General features: G+C 42.3%; 2 protein-coding genes across 2 annotated transcripts in view; one reads left to right on the top strand and one right to left on the bottom strand.

The window, feature by feature from the left end:
- STARD9 (StAR-related lipid transfer (START) domain containing 9) overlaps positions 1 to 1,855 on the top strand; it is a gene marked incomplete at its 5' end in the record, with an annotated part of 20,288 nt that extends 18,433 nt beyond the window's left edge. Inside the window, 3 exons of the mRNA XM_010083991.1 lie at positions 62 to 141; positions 484 to 642; positions 1,754 to 1,855. Coding sequence (XP_010082293.1) covers positions 62 to 141; positions 484 to 642; positions 1,754 to 1,855 — 341 coding nt within the window. The remainder of the gene's footprint in view (positions 1 to 61; positions 142 to 483; positions 643 to 1,753) is intronic.
- Positions 1,856 to 7,073: 5,218 nt separating this feature from the next.
- On the bottom strand, positions 7,074 to 18,995 carry LOC104469479 (codanin-1-like; the record flags this gene model as incomplete). The annotated part of the gene is made up of 13 exons (XM_010083990.1): positions 7,074 to 7,199; positions 7,912 to 8,019; positions 8,764 to 8,966; positions 10,011 to 10,074; positions 10,459 to 10,566; positions 12,141 to 12,298; positions 13,295 to 13,373; positions 13,875 to 13,938; positions 14,398 to 14,547; positions 15,703 to 15,806; positions 16,507 to 16,640; positions 17,632 to 17,686; positions 18,885 to 18,995. Coding segments are annotated over 13 exons (1,464 nt in total), but the record flags the coding sequence as incomplete, so codon positions are not given.
- Positions 18,996 to 19,335: the final 340 nt, after the last annotated feature.

Genomic DNA, 19,335 nt, shown 5'->3' with positions numbered 1-19,335 from the left:
ACAAGTTAAAGGTGTCAAAGTCTAATTCCCCCTTTTTTTGTTTTTGGATGTTTTTTCACAGTCTACTTAGTGACCGATACCTCCCTGTGCTACCTAAAGCAACCCCGGGATTTCTGCTGCATTACTGTAGAAGCCAAAGAGGTAAAGTGAACACTCTCTCTAAAGCCTAGAGGAGTAACTGTTCTAACTCATGGTTCAAGGACAAAGGGGAGAAGAAAGGCAAGTCCATGCTCCTATTTCCAGAAGTAACAGGATAATAGGAAGAAGAACCAGGCTGATATGACAAATTGAATTATGTATAAAAACCCTCTTGTGAATGACAATCATAACACAAGTGTATTAAATAAATAACATGAGAAATATTATTTCTTATTAAAAGAGCTCTTTTAAGTAAGCAATATGAGAAACATGTAAACAAAGAAAACATTACTATATGCATAAATATTTTTTCAAATTGTCTTCTTTATACTTTATCACATGCAGGAAAACTTGTCTGTCCTGGCTGTTCAGTCTGTCTACGATGCATCCATGCCTCACCCCTGTAAGGAAGTGGTGAGAGGGGAGATTTTGCCAAGTGCTTGGATACTAGAACCTGATGTAGTGAACGGAAGAGATATCACCAGAGTTATTTACATGGCACAGGTAAGATTGTGCTGAGTGTCCAACTGTGAATGCAAAAAGCCATTACAGATCAGAACACTTAAGAGCTGGTAAGTAACAAAAAACATAATCCTTATGCTGTGCTCCATGAAGTTATGCAGTGACCATGAAAGTCACCTCCACAGTTATCTAGCATGATGTACAGTAATGCAGAGAGAATCATCGTAGGATTGTGCTTAAGCACATGATCCCAAAGTTTTTACAGCACCTCAAGCTGCTCCCTTGGATCCCAAGACTCTTCTGTAAAGGTTTATCATCAATTTCAGTACATGTTGTGTTCTCACGTGGTAAGCCAGGAGTCATGTTTGCATTTTCTGCTTGCTGTGGACACAGGAACTCCACCTTGGGTTATACTATTTCTGAAATGCATGGAAATACTTGTTGTTAACTTTTTGTATGTGAAGTCATTAATTCTCCACATTCAGTAGATGCAAAAGGTTAGTCAAGATTAGGATTACAGTTAAGAATGAGAAAAATCCTGCCATCCATCACAGACTCATCTGAAAAGTAGGCTCTCTTTGAGACAGTGGTACTAAATACTTAGAAGTGTCCCAAAGAGATAGCATGTGTATAATTTATTTGAAAGTGCTCATCTGAGAGCTAAATGGTATAAATGGTAAGTCCTTTAAACTTACTTACCTATATAAAACATGTTTTTAAGATAAAATTTAAAAAATATTATCTTTACGTAATGAGTATACACATTGTACAGTGCATACATATAATGTATATGCATTTTTATATTTTATATGCATTTTATATTGCACTTTAGTATATGCATATACATTTTCAGTAACACTATATATATATGTATCTGTCTCAAACTAGTAATATTTAATCTAAGCTTAAACTCAAAAGCAGGGTGGGTCATAGCTGCTGAAAGTAACATCAAATACACAAAACCCTGAAAGTCTACGGAGTATTGGGAAGGAAAAGATATAAACCACACAGTAATGAGAGCATCTGGCTGTAAGCTACTTTTGTGCTTAACATATACCTGCAACATCAGTGCTATTCCAGGCTGGAGAAGCGTTTTGTTCAGAAACAAGTGCAAAACCCCCCCAACATGTGACCTTTCTTCTGATTTCTGCAGGTGGATCTTGGTGCCCCAGCTATCCCTGCAAGGCTCCTGAGTTCCATTGCTAAGCGACAGCCTCTGGTGATTGCTCGACTGGCACACTTTCTTGCTAGTTAGTGTTTGGTACAAAACTGGACACTTAATGGCAGCTGGAAGTTCACGAAGAGACGCAAGCAGCTGTAAGGGTAATGTATAATGTTGGCTCATAAGACAGTCACACTCAAGCGTCACTTGAGGAGTCTAGTTGCAAATGTCAGACTATACAACAGTATAGTTAGAAAAAAGGATCATTTATTTTAGCCAACACTGCTCAGAAGAAACCCCCCAAGTTTCTTGGGGAACCTCTCTGGGGGACAGCTGTGGGAAACCTTTGTGGAACAACAAGGAAGGTGCGCTGGCTCTATACGGAGCAGAGGAAGAGACTTCGCTGTACAGTAGCCAGCATCTTACCTGCAGAACTGTATTATTTCATTTCTGTTTCCAAGGAGCTTCAAAGATCAACCTTCTTTCCTTACGGAAGTTTAGGCAGTGGTAGCAATAGAATGCACTACAAACTGGAACCAGTACAGGTATGGCTTGAGACCTTTTACAAGCTCTTGAGCAGAGCTGCAAAGCCACTTTCTAATGTTGAGATAAATATAAAATGCAGAATTGTTAACAGTGTAGATATAGTCAGCTGAGTTAAATAAGTGATTTACTTCCCCTTGAAGGGAAGTTAAAACAGCACGATATCCACTCATCATCCTGCACCCTGGACAGATTTTCCTCATGTAATTAGCTGACTGCTCGCAGCCAGAAGAAGGTATTTCAGATTGCCACTACACTATGCAGCATCAGTGGAAACCACAACACCTCAGGACACAGTTTTACTGCACTGCAGAATTAGGTGCTTTGAAATAAAACCAAACTGACAGTTGTAAACAGTGACACTTTGTCAATAATAGGGAGTAGTACTGAGTAATCAGCTTGTTTCTAGAATTTAAATGCTGCAAATAAGAGTAGCTCCAGCACTTTTCCACAATGGCTTTTTCCATCAGCTCTTCTACATGTTTACCCAAATGTGTTAAGAGTTGAAAATCTTGCCTGGCCATAGTCTTAGTGCCCTTCTTTCTTCATAACATGACCAGCTGTCTCCCTGCAGCGAATACAGACCCTTCCCGTTCAGTTACCTCATGGTGTTTCTGTTGAACTTAGTCCAACAATCTGTGAGGCTTTACATGTTTGTTCAACACCCTCCCTAGTTTAGTCACACACTCCTAAAATTAAATAAAAACACAACCGACTCAAATATCTGAATAACTTCATTTAGGTCTTCAGCACAACAGTAAAGAATCACTTTAGATATCTAAGCAATAAAAGCTGCTATGAAATGCTTTCTTTAGCTCAAAAAAGCCCACATTGTTCAAGAAGCTGTTGCACTTTAAATTTGTCAAATGAGAGATATGTATTCCAAGCATCCGCCTTACCAGAGTCAGCATCTGCCACTTTGACACAGCTGCTTCCAGTAAAAGATGTGTTTTCCCAGCATACAGTGAAATCTGCTGCACTTCCCACCTCTGAGTTCAAGAGCCAAGATGTACTTTTACTAGATCTTTGCACAGGTGTAATTTTGGCTCTCAGCTTCTACGTTACTTCCTGTTATTCATATATGAAGTTTTAAAAGTAAAGATAATAGTTATTTTAAATTGATATTTAAGAAAATAGCAGTTTTGAGACATACCAGCCTCAGGCTTTTTTGCCCGTAAGCTATACCAGGTGAGATAACAAAACCTTTCACTTACAAATTTGTTTTATCTTTAGATGGTCATGTTTATAATCTTAACACCAATAGATTCCCGTTCTCTTCTGGTGAGGCTCAGCCTGTTTTTAAAAGCCTGCAAACTGAGTCATGGCATGGGTCACTTCAAGTGTCATGCATCTTCCATAGCTCCTCAAGGAAAAAAAGGGGCAGCCCATCACAAGTTTTCTGCAACTGAGCGAAAAGACAGATTTCCAGATTTGCAGCCTGTCATGCAGTCCTACCTGCCCTGCCCCCCCCTTTTGGTGGAAACCAAAGAAGATTGAACAAGGCAGTACATAAAAGCCCTAGAAAAAATGAGCAGAAATGGCAGCACCACCTCTTGGCTCTGTCCCTGGTGCTGCTTCCGTGGATTTCCAGAGGAGGTAGGTAGGGGAGGTCTTCATACAATCCTCAAAAGATTTGCTCAGTGCTTCGCTTTTTTTCCCTTTTATTTTGGACATGGCACTAGTGACAAAGCAGTTTTTGTAGGAAAAACATCTAGGGGGACTCCTGTTGATCAACAGTGCCTATGAAGGATAATGTCTTATTGTACAGTGCATCAGATGTTTATTTTTATATATACATAAGATTTTTTTTCTACGTTTACAAATTAAGTTATTTATATATGCTTGTTTTGAAGCGTTTTTATATGCTATCAAAGCTAAGTTTTATTTTTATCAGTATTGAATTAATGTAACTTTTTTTTAATACAACCTGCACTTGATACTAAAAAGCCTATTTATATGAATGTTTTCTTTTGCAAATATAATGCTTTATGGTACCCGTTAATGTACGGCATTGGTTTGTTTGGAAGGAAAAATTCAAAAACCCAGCAGATATCTAATTTGTTAATCTACAATGTGCAAAACCCAACTTCCTGTAAGTTACTGCTGAGCAGTAGATCATCAAACCAAGTGTACTGTACCACCTCCTGCTGCATCTCTGCTCTTAATCAAGATTGCTATTTTCATAGCCACAATAAATGGTATTTTCTACACGAGAAGGCGTGCCCCACGTTATTTTGCTCCAGCTAAGATACACATCTATGAACTATGCTGGATAGAGAAATAACAGAAAAGCTAAACTGTGATAAAAGAGGTAGGTCTCCTCCTTACCTGCTGAGGACTGTGCACGGAATATGAATTTGTGGCACAAGAGTCAAGAAGCCAGTCACTGCTTCAATCTGGTTTCTGTGATGCAGTACCTTGTCCCAGCAAAGGAGTTTGTTTTGGTTTGAAACAAGGCACTGGCTGAAGCTCCTTCCTGAGTCCAGTCACACATCTCCTCTGACCTGCACATCCAGAAGGAAGTTAACATAATGCCACTTTTCCTCATTTTCTTTTCAGAGTTGTAAGTTTGCAGTAGGCACGACTGACAGGAGGAAGGCTGTATGCTCAACCACGGCTGAGTACCAGGGGGTGCCCAGGCATTAGAGTAACCATTACGACATAAGAACATGGAAACAGAGGTGTTTCTTACCTGCTGGTTCCCACTGAAGAACTGATTTTCCACCCAACAGGGCACAATTCTACTCTCTGGAAGTAGTAAACTGCTCCTGGGGATTGCTCACCTTTTAAATAAAGATTTCCAAGCATGTTGTATTAGAGAAGGATAATTCAGGTATGTTGATTTCATTAAAACAGCTGTGGCCATGGTATTTAAGCAAACAGTTTTACAATACCCAGATAAAGTCAGTTCCAGAGCTGAGAGCACTTTTTTAACCATTATTTTAACCATAATGGATTCCAGCTTCTTCCCTTGTCCACCTCCAACCTGCTCACTGCTTTCAGTGTAAGCAAAGAAGCAGCAGGCCAGACAGGAGAGGTTACTGTACCTTCCCTGCCACACGCTTTGTGGCAAGGCACCTTTTTATGCATTGCTGCAGTACAAACAGATTGTATATCGACAGCTGAAACACAAAGCAGGACATGTAATCATGTTTATTATAACAAACAACAACTTCAAATGAGAGCTGCAGCAAACTGTCACATAACAGCCTCGGGGAACAGGCATGGTATGATACGGTGTACTTGCTATTTCAATTGGTATTCCCACATCCTTACAGCATTCGCAGCATGCCTTCTTCTAGGGGCCCACTGCTTCAGGCACCTCAGAGAACCCCTAAAATAAAGCACTGCACAGGGAACACACCAAATCTTTCAATGCGGTGCTTAGGAACCAAGTCACAAAAAAATTTCAGTACAGTTCAGACACTGATGTGCCGCTGTGTTTCTCTCTCTGTAGCAGAAGTATTTTAACAGAAGCCGCAGTTCTACCTGATTAGGTCTGCTTCTGTTTTTTTGTAAATCACCAACTACAAGATGTTACCTTTTCTTGCCTTACACAAGGAAGAGGTAATTTAATTAGCAAGCTAAAAAGCCCTGGCCTTCACTATGTCCAGGTGTTGTTCTTACATAACACAGTATTTGCTTTCTGAAAAAAAAAAAAACCCACCCTGCACTAACAGGACACACTTAGACCAAAGGAAATAATCCCCTGCGCCAGCTAATGAGCACCTAATCCCATTCTGGTAACCACCAGCAGTGCCTACAACAATCCTCAGTTTAACAGGAGGTCACAACCTGGGTGATAATCTGTCCACAAGGGCAGCGAACATCTACAGTCCTCTGCAAAAAAGGATTTATTTCAAAACCAGCTCTCAGGAGGATGTCACAGTGCTTTTTTTCACTACTTTTTTTGTCTGTTCTTCCAGGCTGTAGTATTGTTGCTGCAGCACTTCCTGTGTGATAAAACCCAAACTCAAGGCAAGAAGGATTATTAAAAAAAAAACAAACCAGCGAATAGCAGACAGATGGCATTTATGTTCACATACTATAAAAGTGTCTTAAATACTGTCATGTTTCCTCAGTAAAAAATATAAACTGATATTTTCTCCCTTATTTCTATTAAAAACTCCGGGAAATTACAAGTTCTGTTTCCAATAAGAGATGGAAAAACACTGAAGCATCTATATCCTTTAAGAATAAAGCCATCAATGTTCTGGTGTATACATTTAATATGGTTTAACTTTTAAAGTAAGTCAGTCCTAAAAAAATCAAACCTTCAAAACTGAGCTTACAATGAAAAATAAATATAGGCTCACCTTCATGTCATACAGGTTCACCCTTTCCCTTCCCTGACAGTACAGTCTGTGTTAAAAGAGTGAGAAATCACATTAAGTTAAGACAGACACCAGGAATACACCCTCTGTGGTCAAAAAGTAACTTGTCCGCTTGAACTAATTCCTGGGTTTGGTCACAGCCTGTTGCTGCACAAATACAAAAAGTGTCAATGAGTCTAAAAAAAACGGCTGCTCTGAGCCATGATCAAGGTGCTTAAAGGACTTTTGACTTGGAGATCCATTTGCTGATGTAAATCCTTCAGCCATAATCACCACGGCAAAACATCCATGAACAGCAAGACCAGTGTGGGTGTGCACAGTGACCTCTTATCTGCAGCGTGCTCCCAGCAAAGCGCTCACAATCCATTCAGAAACACTTAACATTCCATTTGCATCTTCATGAGTAAGTACTGTCCACAGGGAGTCCACCACCACTAACTTTGTGCTGTCACGGTACCTAGAGATTGTCTGGTCACCTCACAAGGGTTAGCCCTGTGCTCTTCTGTACGATGTTCTGATAGAAATACTCTGGACAGCGCTTCCAGTTCTTTTAAGAAATCCTGTAACAAACAGATAGAAACCAGAGAACCCTTATTAGCAAATGCCAACAAAGCAGCTTACTTCATTTTTTCTAGTAGAGAACTTTACAAAGTTAAAGGCTTTCCAGTGCAGAAACCTACACAAGCTACAACACTGACTGTAAAGATGAACGCCTGCAAGTTTACATATTCAGTCTTGCCTCTGATCCCCACGCCCTTCTCAGAAATCACCGCCAAGTTTAAACGGTTAAACATCTCCAATGTGCAAGGGCTCCCCAGACTTGAAATGATGTCCATTTTCTGCAAGGGAGTTGGGCTGTTTCCTGCAGTCTGACTTCCCTCACATTCTGGTGGCAGGGGCACAGCGGTTTCAATGCAGGTCTGGTCAGTGAAGACCCTTCCCATCATGTCATTCTCAGCGGGACCACGGCAAACACCTTAAAGCTAGAACTGAGAGCTGGTAACTGAGCCAGCTGGGCTCCAAACTGGTGTACAGTTTTCTTGGAAATGTTTCCAGTGCCTGGGAAATGCTGGGATTCACACAAGTCCAGATTTCAGCCAAGCACTAGTAACAGCAACAAGCCTGTTGGAAGCCAGTCCTCACACTGCATCCAGCAGGAACTGCAACCAGGGGAGGTTATGGGCTTCATCTACATGAAACAGAACTACAACAACTGACTGTTTATGTAGCTTTGCTTTTTATTTCACTTTTCACACACATCCAATTACTTACTGAGGGCCAAGGGAGCTCTTTCTGGCTACGCAAGCAACTCTCTATTTCACTGGTTCTCATTAGTTCATGTTCTACAAGACCATGAAGCATGAAAAGGAACAAATCCCACTGCAGAAGAGAAAAAAATATCAACAACTCAAAATAAATGGATTTTCTGTTCATTTCTTTATCCCTGTACAATTCATGTTTTTCTTCTTGAATCAGAATGTGGAGAAAAGGAGCAAAGAAAAAAGCACATATTTATCTCTGTGTGGCAAGAAAGGACACCAAAGAGCAACACCTAAAAGGAGTGAACAAAATTCCTTTAGTTCATATTTGTATTCTACCATAAAGTCTCAACATTTCTAATTCTCAGTTTCCAAACACACCAAGTATTTAATTCCTCTGGGCTCAAGAACAGCTTGAAAAATTCTTTTCCTGCCTTCCAAAATAAGCTGGTTTTAGCCTGCAACTAAAGAGGGCAATTCTCAGCTTCGTAGTTGGGGATCTTATAACACCGATACGCATGCAAAAACGAAAGCTGGCAGAAGACACACAAATGCAACCAGTTACCAAATCACGTGTGTTCTGTCCTCATAACCTCCTGGGCCACATGGGCCATTTTTCCACTTGTTCCTAAATTAAACTGCGCCTTCCCGACAGCCCCCAGACAAGTAGCAAACACTGACAAGCAGTACGCAGTCCTCTTTTTCTCCACACCAGCAGAAACAACGACAGCTAACAGCAGACCAAGTCCTGCTGGCCTCCTTCACACAAGCGCTCAGGGAACACCGCGGGCAGGCAGAACTCTTACACGAATAGATCAGACCAGGGTGGGTAACAGGCAGCTCCACAGACTGGGATAAGCTTTACCTCTCGCTGTTTAACATCGGCGAGATAACCTATGTTCTTCTTGCTGAACAGCAGCTGCACGGGAACAGGTGTCCCAAAGTCCTCCTTCCAGACAGAAAGCAGCAGTTTCAGAAGGCCACAGGTGGGATTATTCTTTACACGCAGCCTCCCGGAGCTCTTCTCTGGGGACTTGATCCCAAGGCTCAGAGGAACACGATCTGAAACTGTAAAGAAAAGGAAGAAAGGTGAACTTCTACAGCTGCATTATTTTCGTTTTATAGTCTTCATCTTGGTCCAACAGCACATTTTGCATAGCTGGTATCTAAGCAGTCACCGAAGTAACAACACCTGGTGAGGGTAAACCAGTGAAACAGAGAGGACTGGAGCTTAGAAACGTGCAAAATGATGAGCTTTGAATCTATACAAACAAGTATTACATAGAGATCTATACTGCTCAGATAAAGAATACCATTTGGTTGGCATATAGCTTTAATAACAGAGGACCTGGGTGTTACTCCAAAAGAGAGGAGAGTAACAGAGTAAATCAACATCTAAATCCATAAACAGATTAAAGAGTTTTTAACAGTTTTGACTATAGGCAGAGTTGCATAACTTCATACAAGTGAAAGTAAAGCTGAAGTTTAACTGCAGCTAAACATACACAGAGGGAAGATACCAGATCTTCCTTGGTATAGTCAAATGGAATGGGGCAGATTTACATTGCGGTATTTAACACACTAGAGCTCTGGCAAGGGGATTGGACTAGATGATCTTTCGAGGTCCCTTCCAATCTCTAACATTCTGTGATTCTGTGAAGAGGGAAAAAAAAATGGAAATGCTCACAGAAGCCACAATACACAGAAAACACATTACTTCTATTCTCTCCAAAAAGAGTCATAAAAATGTAATTTAAGGGAACAGGCCCTTACTTTTACAGAAGAAAAAAACCTCAGCTGCAACTTTTCAGAGGCAGAAATGCTGGAAAGTGTATTGCATATTTAAATGAATCAATAAATAATAACAAAATGGAGATGTGAAGGAGAACACCAGATCTGAAGGACAGTTAGTCACAACATACTGCTGTTTTGCAGAAGGTGGAAAGGAAGAGGAGCAACCACCCAAATCAACAGAAAGAAAAATCTGACTCAATAACACCAAAGAGAATCAAACATCCATGAGCTCTAAATACTGAAGTCTCTGACCCCAAGGATTTAAGGGAACTGTAATAACAGAGTTCAGTTGTAAATAGCTTATCATGACTGACTTACCCAGCAAAGAAGCCAACTCAACCGTGCACTTTGCCAGCTGCTGTTCTGATGTGGGACACATGAACTGGAAAACACAAAAAAAAAGTTGTATCTTTGTCACCATACTGCAGACTGGGCAAACCAGGGCTTCACAAGGGATAAAAATATCAGAGAAGAGCAGGCAATTTACAGCAAGAAGCACAGAGCTGCAATCAGGAGACCATTAAAGACTGAAAGACAAGAGAAGATCTTTTACGAAAAGGGGATCCATGAAGGTTAATTTTAGCTAACAAGCAGGTCTACACAGCATAAAACAAATGCAGTACAACTTTGTCACATTTGAGCACAGACAGAAACTAGTCAACTGAACTCAACTGTGAGCTGAGGCGAGCTAACAAGTTTACAGCTATGAAGACAGCTCAATGTGGTCCAAGGGGTTTTTTTCGTGCCTTTTTTTTTTTACTTCTACCTTTCTGCAGCGAAGCGTCTGATGCAGTCTTCCTAGCAAGCACTCCAGCCAGGCATAGTCAATCACTTCACCCTCATCCCGTGGGCCCACAGCGACACACAGCACATCCTTGATGAAAAAGCAGCAGTAATTCACCTATTAGTATCCTGCAAGCTTCCACAAACAGCTCTTCGGACCTATGACAGAGCAGTTCATAGGTAGTCCTCAGGTTCTCAAAAAAAAACCCCTAAACATTAAGCTAGTACCCTCCTCATTCTGTAAGACAGATTAAAGCTGAATTTTTCACAACCTTACCTAGGTCTGATTGTCTACCATAGCTCTCACTGACATTGTGAAGTCAATGAGGGCAACAGTTCATTCTTCTTAAGAGTAACTAGCTGCGAAAGCTCTAGCTGAATCTGATAGCACAGCAAGCTCGGGTAGAAGTGCTACAGAAACCTAGAGTCCTCTTAGATTGTCAGGGTAGCTTCAGTGTCAATAAAAGCTAAATATGAAAAGCACTAATGGGTTATGGCATGAAAACTGGTTTAGCAAATTTTACATGTGGTTGCACCTTCCATTACCAGTGACTTACCACCCAATATCAGAAGCCCAGGATGAAAAATCAAAAGAATAAAAAAAAAAATCAAAATTAAAAGCTGTATCTTAAGATGCCCTCCAAAAATATTTTCAAAAAGCAACAGCTTACAGAAAGAGCCCCTGGTTTCCTCACATACCTCACCCTCCTCTTTTTATTTTATCTCAAGCAAGAAAGCCTTCAAGGATGTGCAGTACTCATTCTTATACAACTGCTAGAAATGCAATGACAGTGAGATCCAGTGTTAATGCTCAGACAGACAAGAAGGAGCAAAAAAAATTGTCAGAATACATAATGGTAAAAAAGTGAGGTTTTCAGAATTCTTCTTTTCCCCGTGGGTTACTCACACAGGTTATATAACTGCAAGATTTTTACAAGAGCAGTGACCTTTTAAAAGCCTGGGAGAAAAGACCAAAATGTAATTTGAACCAGCTTGAATAGCAAATTGCGTGTATCTAAGGCCAAAATTAAGCCCATACCATCACATTCTTTTTAAGATACTCTTGATTCTCCCTAATTATACCTGAATGAAAGTGCAGTTGCAGACTTACAAAAATCTTTCAACAGATTTGTACAGATTTATCTGACATTTAATTCAATATAGAATTCCTGGTATATAGGATGGGACAGTCTATCAAGTTTTACAGAAAGGACCAGCAGGAAATAGTCTAAATGGAGACCAAAAGACTCTCCATAAAGAGTAGGTGTACCAAAAAAGCAACCATTTGGATATGCTGACTCTTCAGCACGCAGTTGTACACAACGCTCACCACACTATGGTTTCCATGCTGCTCATATCAAAAAGGCCACTGCCCTGCTACCAGAAATCCTGTATCTGAGATACCACTCCTGACCAGAGAACTCTGATCTACACACAGACAGTGAGCAGGAGGATGAAAAAAAACATCGGACCTTTCCATTGTGCTTCCTAAACACGCCTCACATCCAGCGCCTTAGGAAGCAGAACATCCCCTTTACAAAAAAAAAACCAAAACAACACAACCAAAAAAACCAACAAAAACACACCACACCAAAAAAACCCCAAAACACCAAGGTGAAAAATGACAAGAGAGTTAGGGTAAGCCAGGAAGTGAACACTACATACCTTCATCTCATTGATGATTTGGGAGGGAAACGGAGCAGAGTGCTGACAGCCTGGCGGGCAGTCCCTTCTCAACTCCAGAGCATCCTCGCCAGGCAAGGGAAGTCCTGGGACTTTCAGCATTCTGTTGAAGGTTGCCTTCACTTCTCTTTTGATGAGTGCTACAAAAAACAGAGCACAAATCTTGTCTGTTTTAGCTTGTTTCTCCAGTGAGGCAGACAACTATTTCCAAACACTACCCTTTTTAGCCTCTCATTACGAGGGCCATAGAAAACGAGGAAAAGAGTTTACGCTTTCAAACCCTTCTCACTCTGAGCTCCCTTTATATTTAATGGACGGAGGCACAGGTGCAGAGATCACGTTAACTCACAGCTCTAAAACACAGCCACCCATTACCACCAGGTACCACTGGCAACTCATCTCATTTTCCATCGAAACATTTCAGTGGGTTTAATGAACACAGTAGCTAAGCCAAGAAGCAATGCCAAAGCAGAAAGCTGAATCAGCATGATCAGTTCAACCACCGTGCCCAAGAAAGCCATATGTTTTCTACCAAAATAAGTTCTGACCAGCATCCAAAACACTAAACTCCTGCTGCCGCAAATGGTGGTGGATATTCCTCCCCAGGCTCTTGGCACAGCCTCCTGAAAGAGCGGGTTTTCAGAGATTCTGAAGAGTTGCCAGAGTACTATTACAGAGTCAAAGGACTACAGTTGCCTTCAGCCTGCTGAAAACACATTCAGTCCGGGAGGTGTTTGTTTCACAGAAGATTTCAGACACTCCGTACATGTGGACCATAAGGTGGCTTGAGAGAGCAGTTGTCTGTATCAGGCATTTGAAGTGCTGGCACAACTTCAGCCTAGATGATATTTGCAGAAGCAGCTTTCCACAGAATTCATTCTCACCATCCTATGAGGCTCCGTAACTAAAAATCACTTACATGGGCCTGAAAAATCCCTGAAGAAGGTTCTTGGAGCTAGAAATCATTCCTCTTATTCCTAAACAAGGAGGGAGAGAGCAAGTGCATGCTTCCCACTAAAAGAAAAATGAGTAGGACCAAGTACTTTTTAACACTGGAATAAATTCTACATCCTGATCTCAGAAAAAAGAGTACAACATACAGGTTAGAAGCCCCGGTTCAGGGTACAGACACTCACCTGCAATGTTGGCAGAAAGCCAGCCACAGGCTTTCTCAGTAGCCAGTTCCACTGCAATGTCTTCTGCACTACTTAAAACCTTTACAGGGAGGATAACAAGTGATAGGAGATTTACTACCAGCCACAGCACTATAGTCAGTGGTCAGAAGGAAGTCTAGAGGGAAAAGGCTTAATTTTAGCATGCAACATTTAAAAAGAGCAGCACCACCTCTGTAGGAACCGCTACCCTGAGCTATAGGACTGACCCATTTTGCTTTCCCAAACCTCATCAACCCCATACAAACCCCATCAACTCTTGGGCAAGTTGATGCTAAAACAAAAGCATTATCCGTGCTGTATGAATGCAATTTACACACCATTCTAGTCCCAACAGTTAGTTATTGGCTAGAGTATCACTTCACACAGAACTTCCAAGGCAGCCTGGCAAAGATTTCTCTCCTTAGCTATTAGTCTTCACATGAGGGCATCAATAGATTCCATTGTCCCGAGCTATTGAGGGATTAAGTGAAGCAGCAATGGAGAAATGGTAACGCTACAGACAAAGGCAAGGCCTTTAGTAAGTTTTAGTGACAGTACATACTGCTGCAGATGTCTCTTCTGGCAACAACACCCTTACTGCCTCAGGACCTTTCTTTCTGCAAAATCTGCAAGAGAAGAAAGAAAAGGTGCTGCAGGATTAGTCAAAGTTCTTGGACAACATTCAAAGGTTCATTACTGTAGGAACTTTCTCACATGCACTCTTACAGTCAAAACCAGTTGGAAGACTGCAGTGAAGTAAGTCAGACCAAAAGAACCAGGCAACGAAAAAGCAATTACAAGCCACCAGGCTGCAATACTCAGTTTTCCAAAGAAGGGAAATACAATAGCTGCAGTGGATGTCTGTTTGGAGCCGGATGCAGAGGGACACACAGCACCTTTATTCCTTCCTACAAATACGGCATTAACTGGCTGGAGGCGCAGCAGGCCGTCACCCTAAGAAGAGCAGAGGTCAGGGTTTATAATGACCAGAACCTGAGCATGACAGGCCAAGCCGAATTGGGCTTATAGATTCTGCAGTAAGAAGAGACAGGAAGGCACAAGTTTAAATAACTTTTCCTCCTTACTCTCTGCCTCTGATGAGTGCCTGGGCCCCTTCCTCATACAGATGCGCGCACACCTCTTCAAGCAGCTTGTCATGATTAGCGTCCTCCTCCGTCACCTTCTCCTGTAACATGACTTCAGCCCTTTGAACCAACTCTGCTACCAGTGTTGCCCTGTAAAAAACAAGAACAATTAGACAGACTGAAATAAATTCAACAGCGCACACTAACTGTAACCAGCTGTTTTCCCCAATTTAGGAGGATACCAGCCTCTCTCAGGCACAAATGCAATAAACCACTCTGCTAAAAGAGAATTACTCACACTGCGCTTAGCACTGTGCCATCTCCTTGTTCTTTTTACTATTTTGATATCTTCATTACTGCTTTCTTCCTTACAAAAAGGAAGTTGGGCTGACATCAGCAACAGTACAGCCAGCAAGGCAGGGGAAGTTAATGCCTCCTTCATCATGGCGAGGCTGCATCTGGAGCACACTGCCCAGCCTTGGGACCCCAGTACAAGAAAGTCACTGACAATCTGAGTGACTGCAGGAGAAAAAAGTCACTAAGCCAGCTGGAATGCTGGAGCATGCAACCTACAAGGAGACTGAGGGAGCCGGTTTCACTTCGGGGGCAGAGGAGAAGGTGAAGGGGGGAGGGGGAGATGAGAATGTGAAGGGCGGTGGGGGGGAGCGAGGGGAGGAGACGAGAACATGAAGGGGGCAGGGTGGTGACAAGAGGGCTATAGGGAAGACAGAACAACGCTTCCAGAAGTGCACAGCTAAAGGCTGACAGGCAACATGCACAAGCTGGAACAAGGGAAATTCTGATAGGATATAAGGAAGCATTTTTCACAAAGCCTGGGAAAATTAAGCATTGGAACATGGTACTAAGAGGCCGAATCCCCATCCTTGGAGACTTTCACAACTCAGCTGGAAAAGGTGCCAAGCAACCTGATGTAACTTGAAAACTGGCCCTGCTTTGAGCAGGAGTTTGGATCAGATGAGCTCCAGAGATCCCTTCTGACCTGAGATTTTCCTATCGTTAGCAAGAACGTTCTGAAAGGAATAAAGTCGCTGTAGTATGTTCACATTCCAAGTGTCCCACACCCATATAACCCTTCTCTTTGCATCCCTTCGCAAATTCCCCTCTGCAATGGCAATCAGATGTTGCTGGACTCCACAGTCAGAGCCTTATCTGGCTTTGGTGTTCTGCTATACAGCATACTCTGAGGGAAGCTTTCTTTCCCCGACACAATTTTAAAGTATCAACTCTTTGCCTCATTAGTGTAACGTTACTTTTTAAGTCACAGAACCTATCACTAGCACTTACTTGATGTGCTTAACACAGTTGGATCCCACCCTCTCTGCCACAAATTCAACTGTTCTCCGTAGGGACGGAGGCTGGTTGTGGAAGAAGGCCTGTTCCAACTCTGCCTGTTCAAGAGAAAGTGATACAACTGATTAGAGCGCTCCAACCAGATCCTCTTCTCCTCAACACAAGAATGGCCAGAACTACCATCTGGAATTGTGCTAAAAGGCACACAATTCGCCTACACTAAAACTTTCAGCATCCCTGTAAAATGTTTGCTCCCTATTTCCTTCTAACCGTATTACCCAAAGCTCATTATCAGGGTTTATGAAGCTACAAAAGCAAATGCCCAGTACAGGGAAGAATGGGAGAGTTCTGACACCACCTACTAGTAGTGAGGCACCACATAGGGTTTGTTTTTGGAAAGAAAGGATCCTCTCTTTCAATTACAAGCCGGTAATCCTGTAGGCTCCTACAGTTCCTTCTCTTGGTGGAAAGCATGGCTACAATCTAACCAAAACAGAGCATGAGAAACATACCAACATTTTATATTAAAGAAGAGGCAGACTGAGAAACAGGCTAGTTGTTCCAGTGGCAAGAATGTTTACTGAAGTTATCTGGATTTCAACACCCCGATGGTATCCCAGTGACATGGCTATAACAGAAGGAGGAGGAGTAAGGATACCCGACCGTTAAACACAATGTTCCCTGCAGCCTAAGCCCATTCTTTTCTTTCCCTGGCATTAGGATACCACTGTGTACCCCACCCTCACACACACAATTTCTCTTGCCCTGCTTCCCCTTGCGACTCCCTAATTTCATTACCTGCAGTTTCCGCTGTGTGACAGAAGCCTTGGGTGCCAAGGACTCTGCAGCGGTGGGAGTGATTTTCCTTATAAAGCCACCATTTTTTGCTCCACTACCAGCCACAAAAGAGGCAAGTAGTTTCCGCAGCTCACCTGTACAGAAAGACACACAAAAGCAGTCATTATCCCCTTAAGCAAGGGAACAAATCAGAACTCAAGAGAGAGACTTTCACAGTCAGTCCTGTTTCCAGAGCAGATTCTCTCAGCTTCTGTGAAAGCTTAAGTTTCAGTAAAGCAGAGGGGCATCCCACCCATTTAACTGGCAGGGCATAGCAAGGCAGGCAACACTCCGCAGGTAGAAGAGGAGGCTTCCAAAAACCTCCCTGGCACATAGGACTTGTTCAGAAGGATCAGGGAACAATCACTTCTATGCATCCCTTTTTAGCACAGCAAGCGGGAGCTGTAAAGTCTACAGGGACAACAAGGCAAGCAGAGTTACACAAAATTCCAACAGGGTCAGGAGGAAATACCAGGGGAAAAGCACAAAGAGATGTTCAACCCCTAGAAGCTTTCATGATGCAGGTTTAACATACAGTTTTTATAGAAGCTAAGTCCCAAGAAGCAGAGCACTGTCCCACTATCTGGGACTCTGTCTACAGATAGGGATTCCCTCAATTCCCCAGGAAAAAAATAATCTCACACAACAACCTGACAAAGCACCAGGGCACAAAAGGGTTCTTCCTCTCTGCCTGGCAGCAGAAACGTGCTCAAAGATCAAGGCATTCCTCACAGTACAAACACCTCTCCCTATATCTAGGGTGGAAAAGTTGTACACTTACTCCTTATAATGCTCACTTCCCGTTTGTGAAGGATGAGTTCCCCTGTCCCTCTGTATTCAAGCTTTGTAGATCAACTATCCTGACTGTGTAGCCTCCCTCCACCAGCTTCACCAGATACTATTCACAGCCGCATGAGCCTCTGCAATACAGCTTTTTATCAAGATTGACTCATACACAACTGAGACCTGAAGTTGTGAGGAGGAGTAAGAAAGATGATCCGAGGACTCACAGTACCAAAAGGACAAACAAAAAATATAAATAAATACATATTTTATTTATATAGCAAATATAAATAAAACACTCACCAAGATAGGGACAGCAGGTATAAAGTAACTGCTGATCCACCAAGGGTACACAGTCCTGGAGATAAAAGGAAGGAAATGCTGAAAGGACACAGCAGGAAGGAGTCTTCAGCAAGTCAGAACTACCATGCACAAGGTCTCGGGCAACTTTTGTAACTGCCTTTCCATGAAAACAATAAAAATAACTGTATTCCAAATCCACAATAAAATTATGAGCTTTGCAGCCTAAGTGTTCGGTCCAGCCCTGTAACTACACAATGAGCTGCTCTACATTTAGTCAGTGCAGCTCAGCCTTTGCTCCTGATTACTGTTAAAGCCCAGCTGAAAGCTCATGGTCACAGAAGGGAACCAGGACTGTTGGCACAGCTGATACTCGTAAAAGAGAAACCTATCCATGGAGGAGAACAAACAAGGCACATCTGCTATGCATTACACCTCCACAGGTGTCTTCACCCAGCCTCATGGAACACTGCACAGTGCAGTCATGTCACCCCAGTATTACACAGCACAGCCAGAGAGATGGGAGGAAAAGCAACTTCAGATCCCATCCATGCAGACAGTGTCTACTACACTCTTTTGGGAAAAAAAAAAAGAAAAATTCAGTTGCTCTGCATGTTATCTCTGCCACTGAAGAGGGCAAAACAGAACTTTCCAATTAGAAAAAGACACACGTATCTTAGCAAACATACTGCTCATTTTCAAGGAATATTACGCAGTTTGCTAAGATACGTGTTTCATCATGTCTGGCAGTTACCTGAAACCTCACACGTGCCATAAACTCACCTCCTTTTCTGCTTCTGAACTTCTGAACTGAATTTTCTGTTCAACGACCCTTTATCATGCAACTGGAAAACAGGCTGACAGCAACCTTGCTCTTATAGTCCCATCTTACTACTGCTGTTGAGCTCACCATTACTATTACTTATTTCTGGGAAGAGCTACACGTTCTACCAGCTGCAATAATCAGTGAGCAGGAAAAGAGCAAAACTTTGCACCTGTTCTGCAAGCCATTGCAGCAGGTGAGATGGCTCCTGCCTGACAAAAACCCCAGATCTATAACACAGACAGTTCACAATCCAGGATGCAATGCAGCTGAGGCACTTGGACAGACTGGGGCATCACATCTGTTGGGCTACATATGCTCAATGCAGCCACACTGAAGCAAAATTCATGGTAAAATCTTAAACCCCTGACATCGTGGCAGGCCCATCCTCATCCACAGATAGAGAGGAGGTGCTGCTGCTGCACTAACTCACCAAAGCCTGAGCAGATGTCACAGGATCCATCATCAATCCCTCCTGCCTGACATCAGTGGTAAAAAACAACTCTTCAGGGACTGATGGAACCTGAAACAGAAACCCCAGTAGTTACAACCTAAACAGCAGTCAGTAACTTACACCATTTCTGATAAAGAGGACAGCAAAATCTCATCAACCTCCCACCCACAAAAAAACTTGCACTAAGGAACCTCTCTGCCCTAAGGAGAACCTTTCCATAAAATTAAAGATTTAGTTTGATCACCATAACATAAGCTGCCTTCCCACCCTCCCCCCATACATCTTTCACCTTTACAACAGGTTCCTAATAACGAGTTACCTTGCTCCCACGCAAGGAAGGCACAAAAGGATTTTAAAAGTTCATCAGACACCATCCCTTTATCAGACAAAAAACTCCCCAGTAATTTAATGCAATTTAACAAGGGCAAGT

The sequence above is a fragment of the Pterocles gutturalis genome, unplaced genomic scaffold (assembly GCF_000699245.1).
Source record: "Pterocles gutturalis isolate BGI_N339 unplaced genomic scaffold, ASM69924v1 scaffold20795, whole genome shotgun sequence".
NCBI classification, from domain to species: domain Eukaryota; kingdom Metazoa; phylum Chordata; class Aves; order Pterocliformes; family Pteroclidae; genus Pterocles; species Pterocles gutturalis.
The sequence above is the reverse complement of the archived record's forward strand: the minus strand, read 5'-3'. Positions and strand labels throughout refer to the sequence as shown.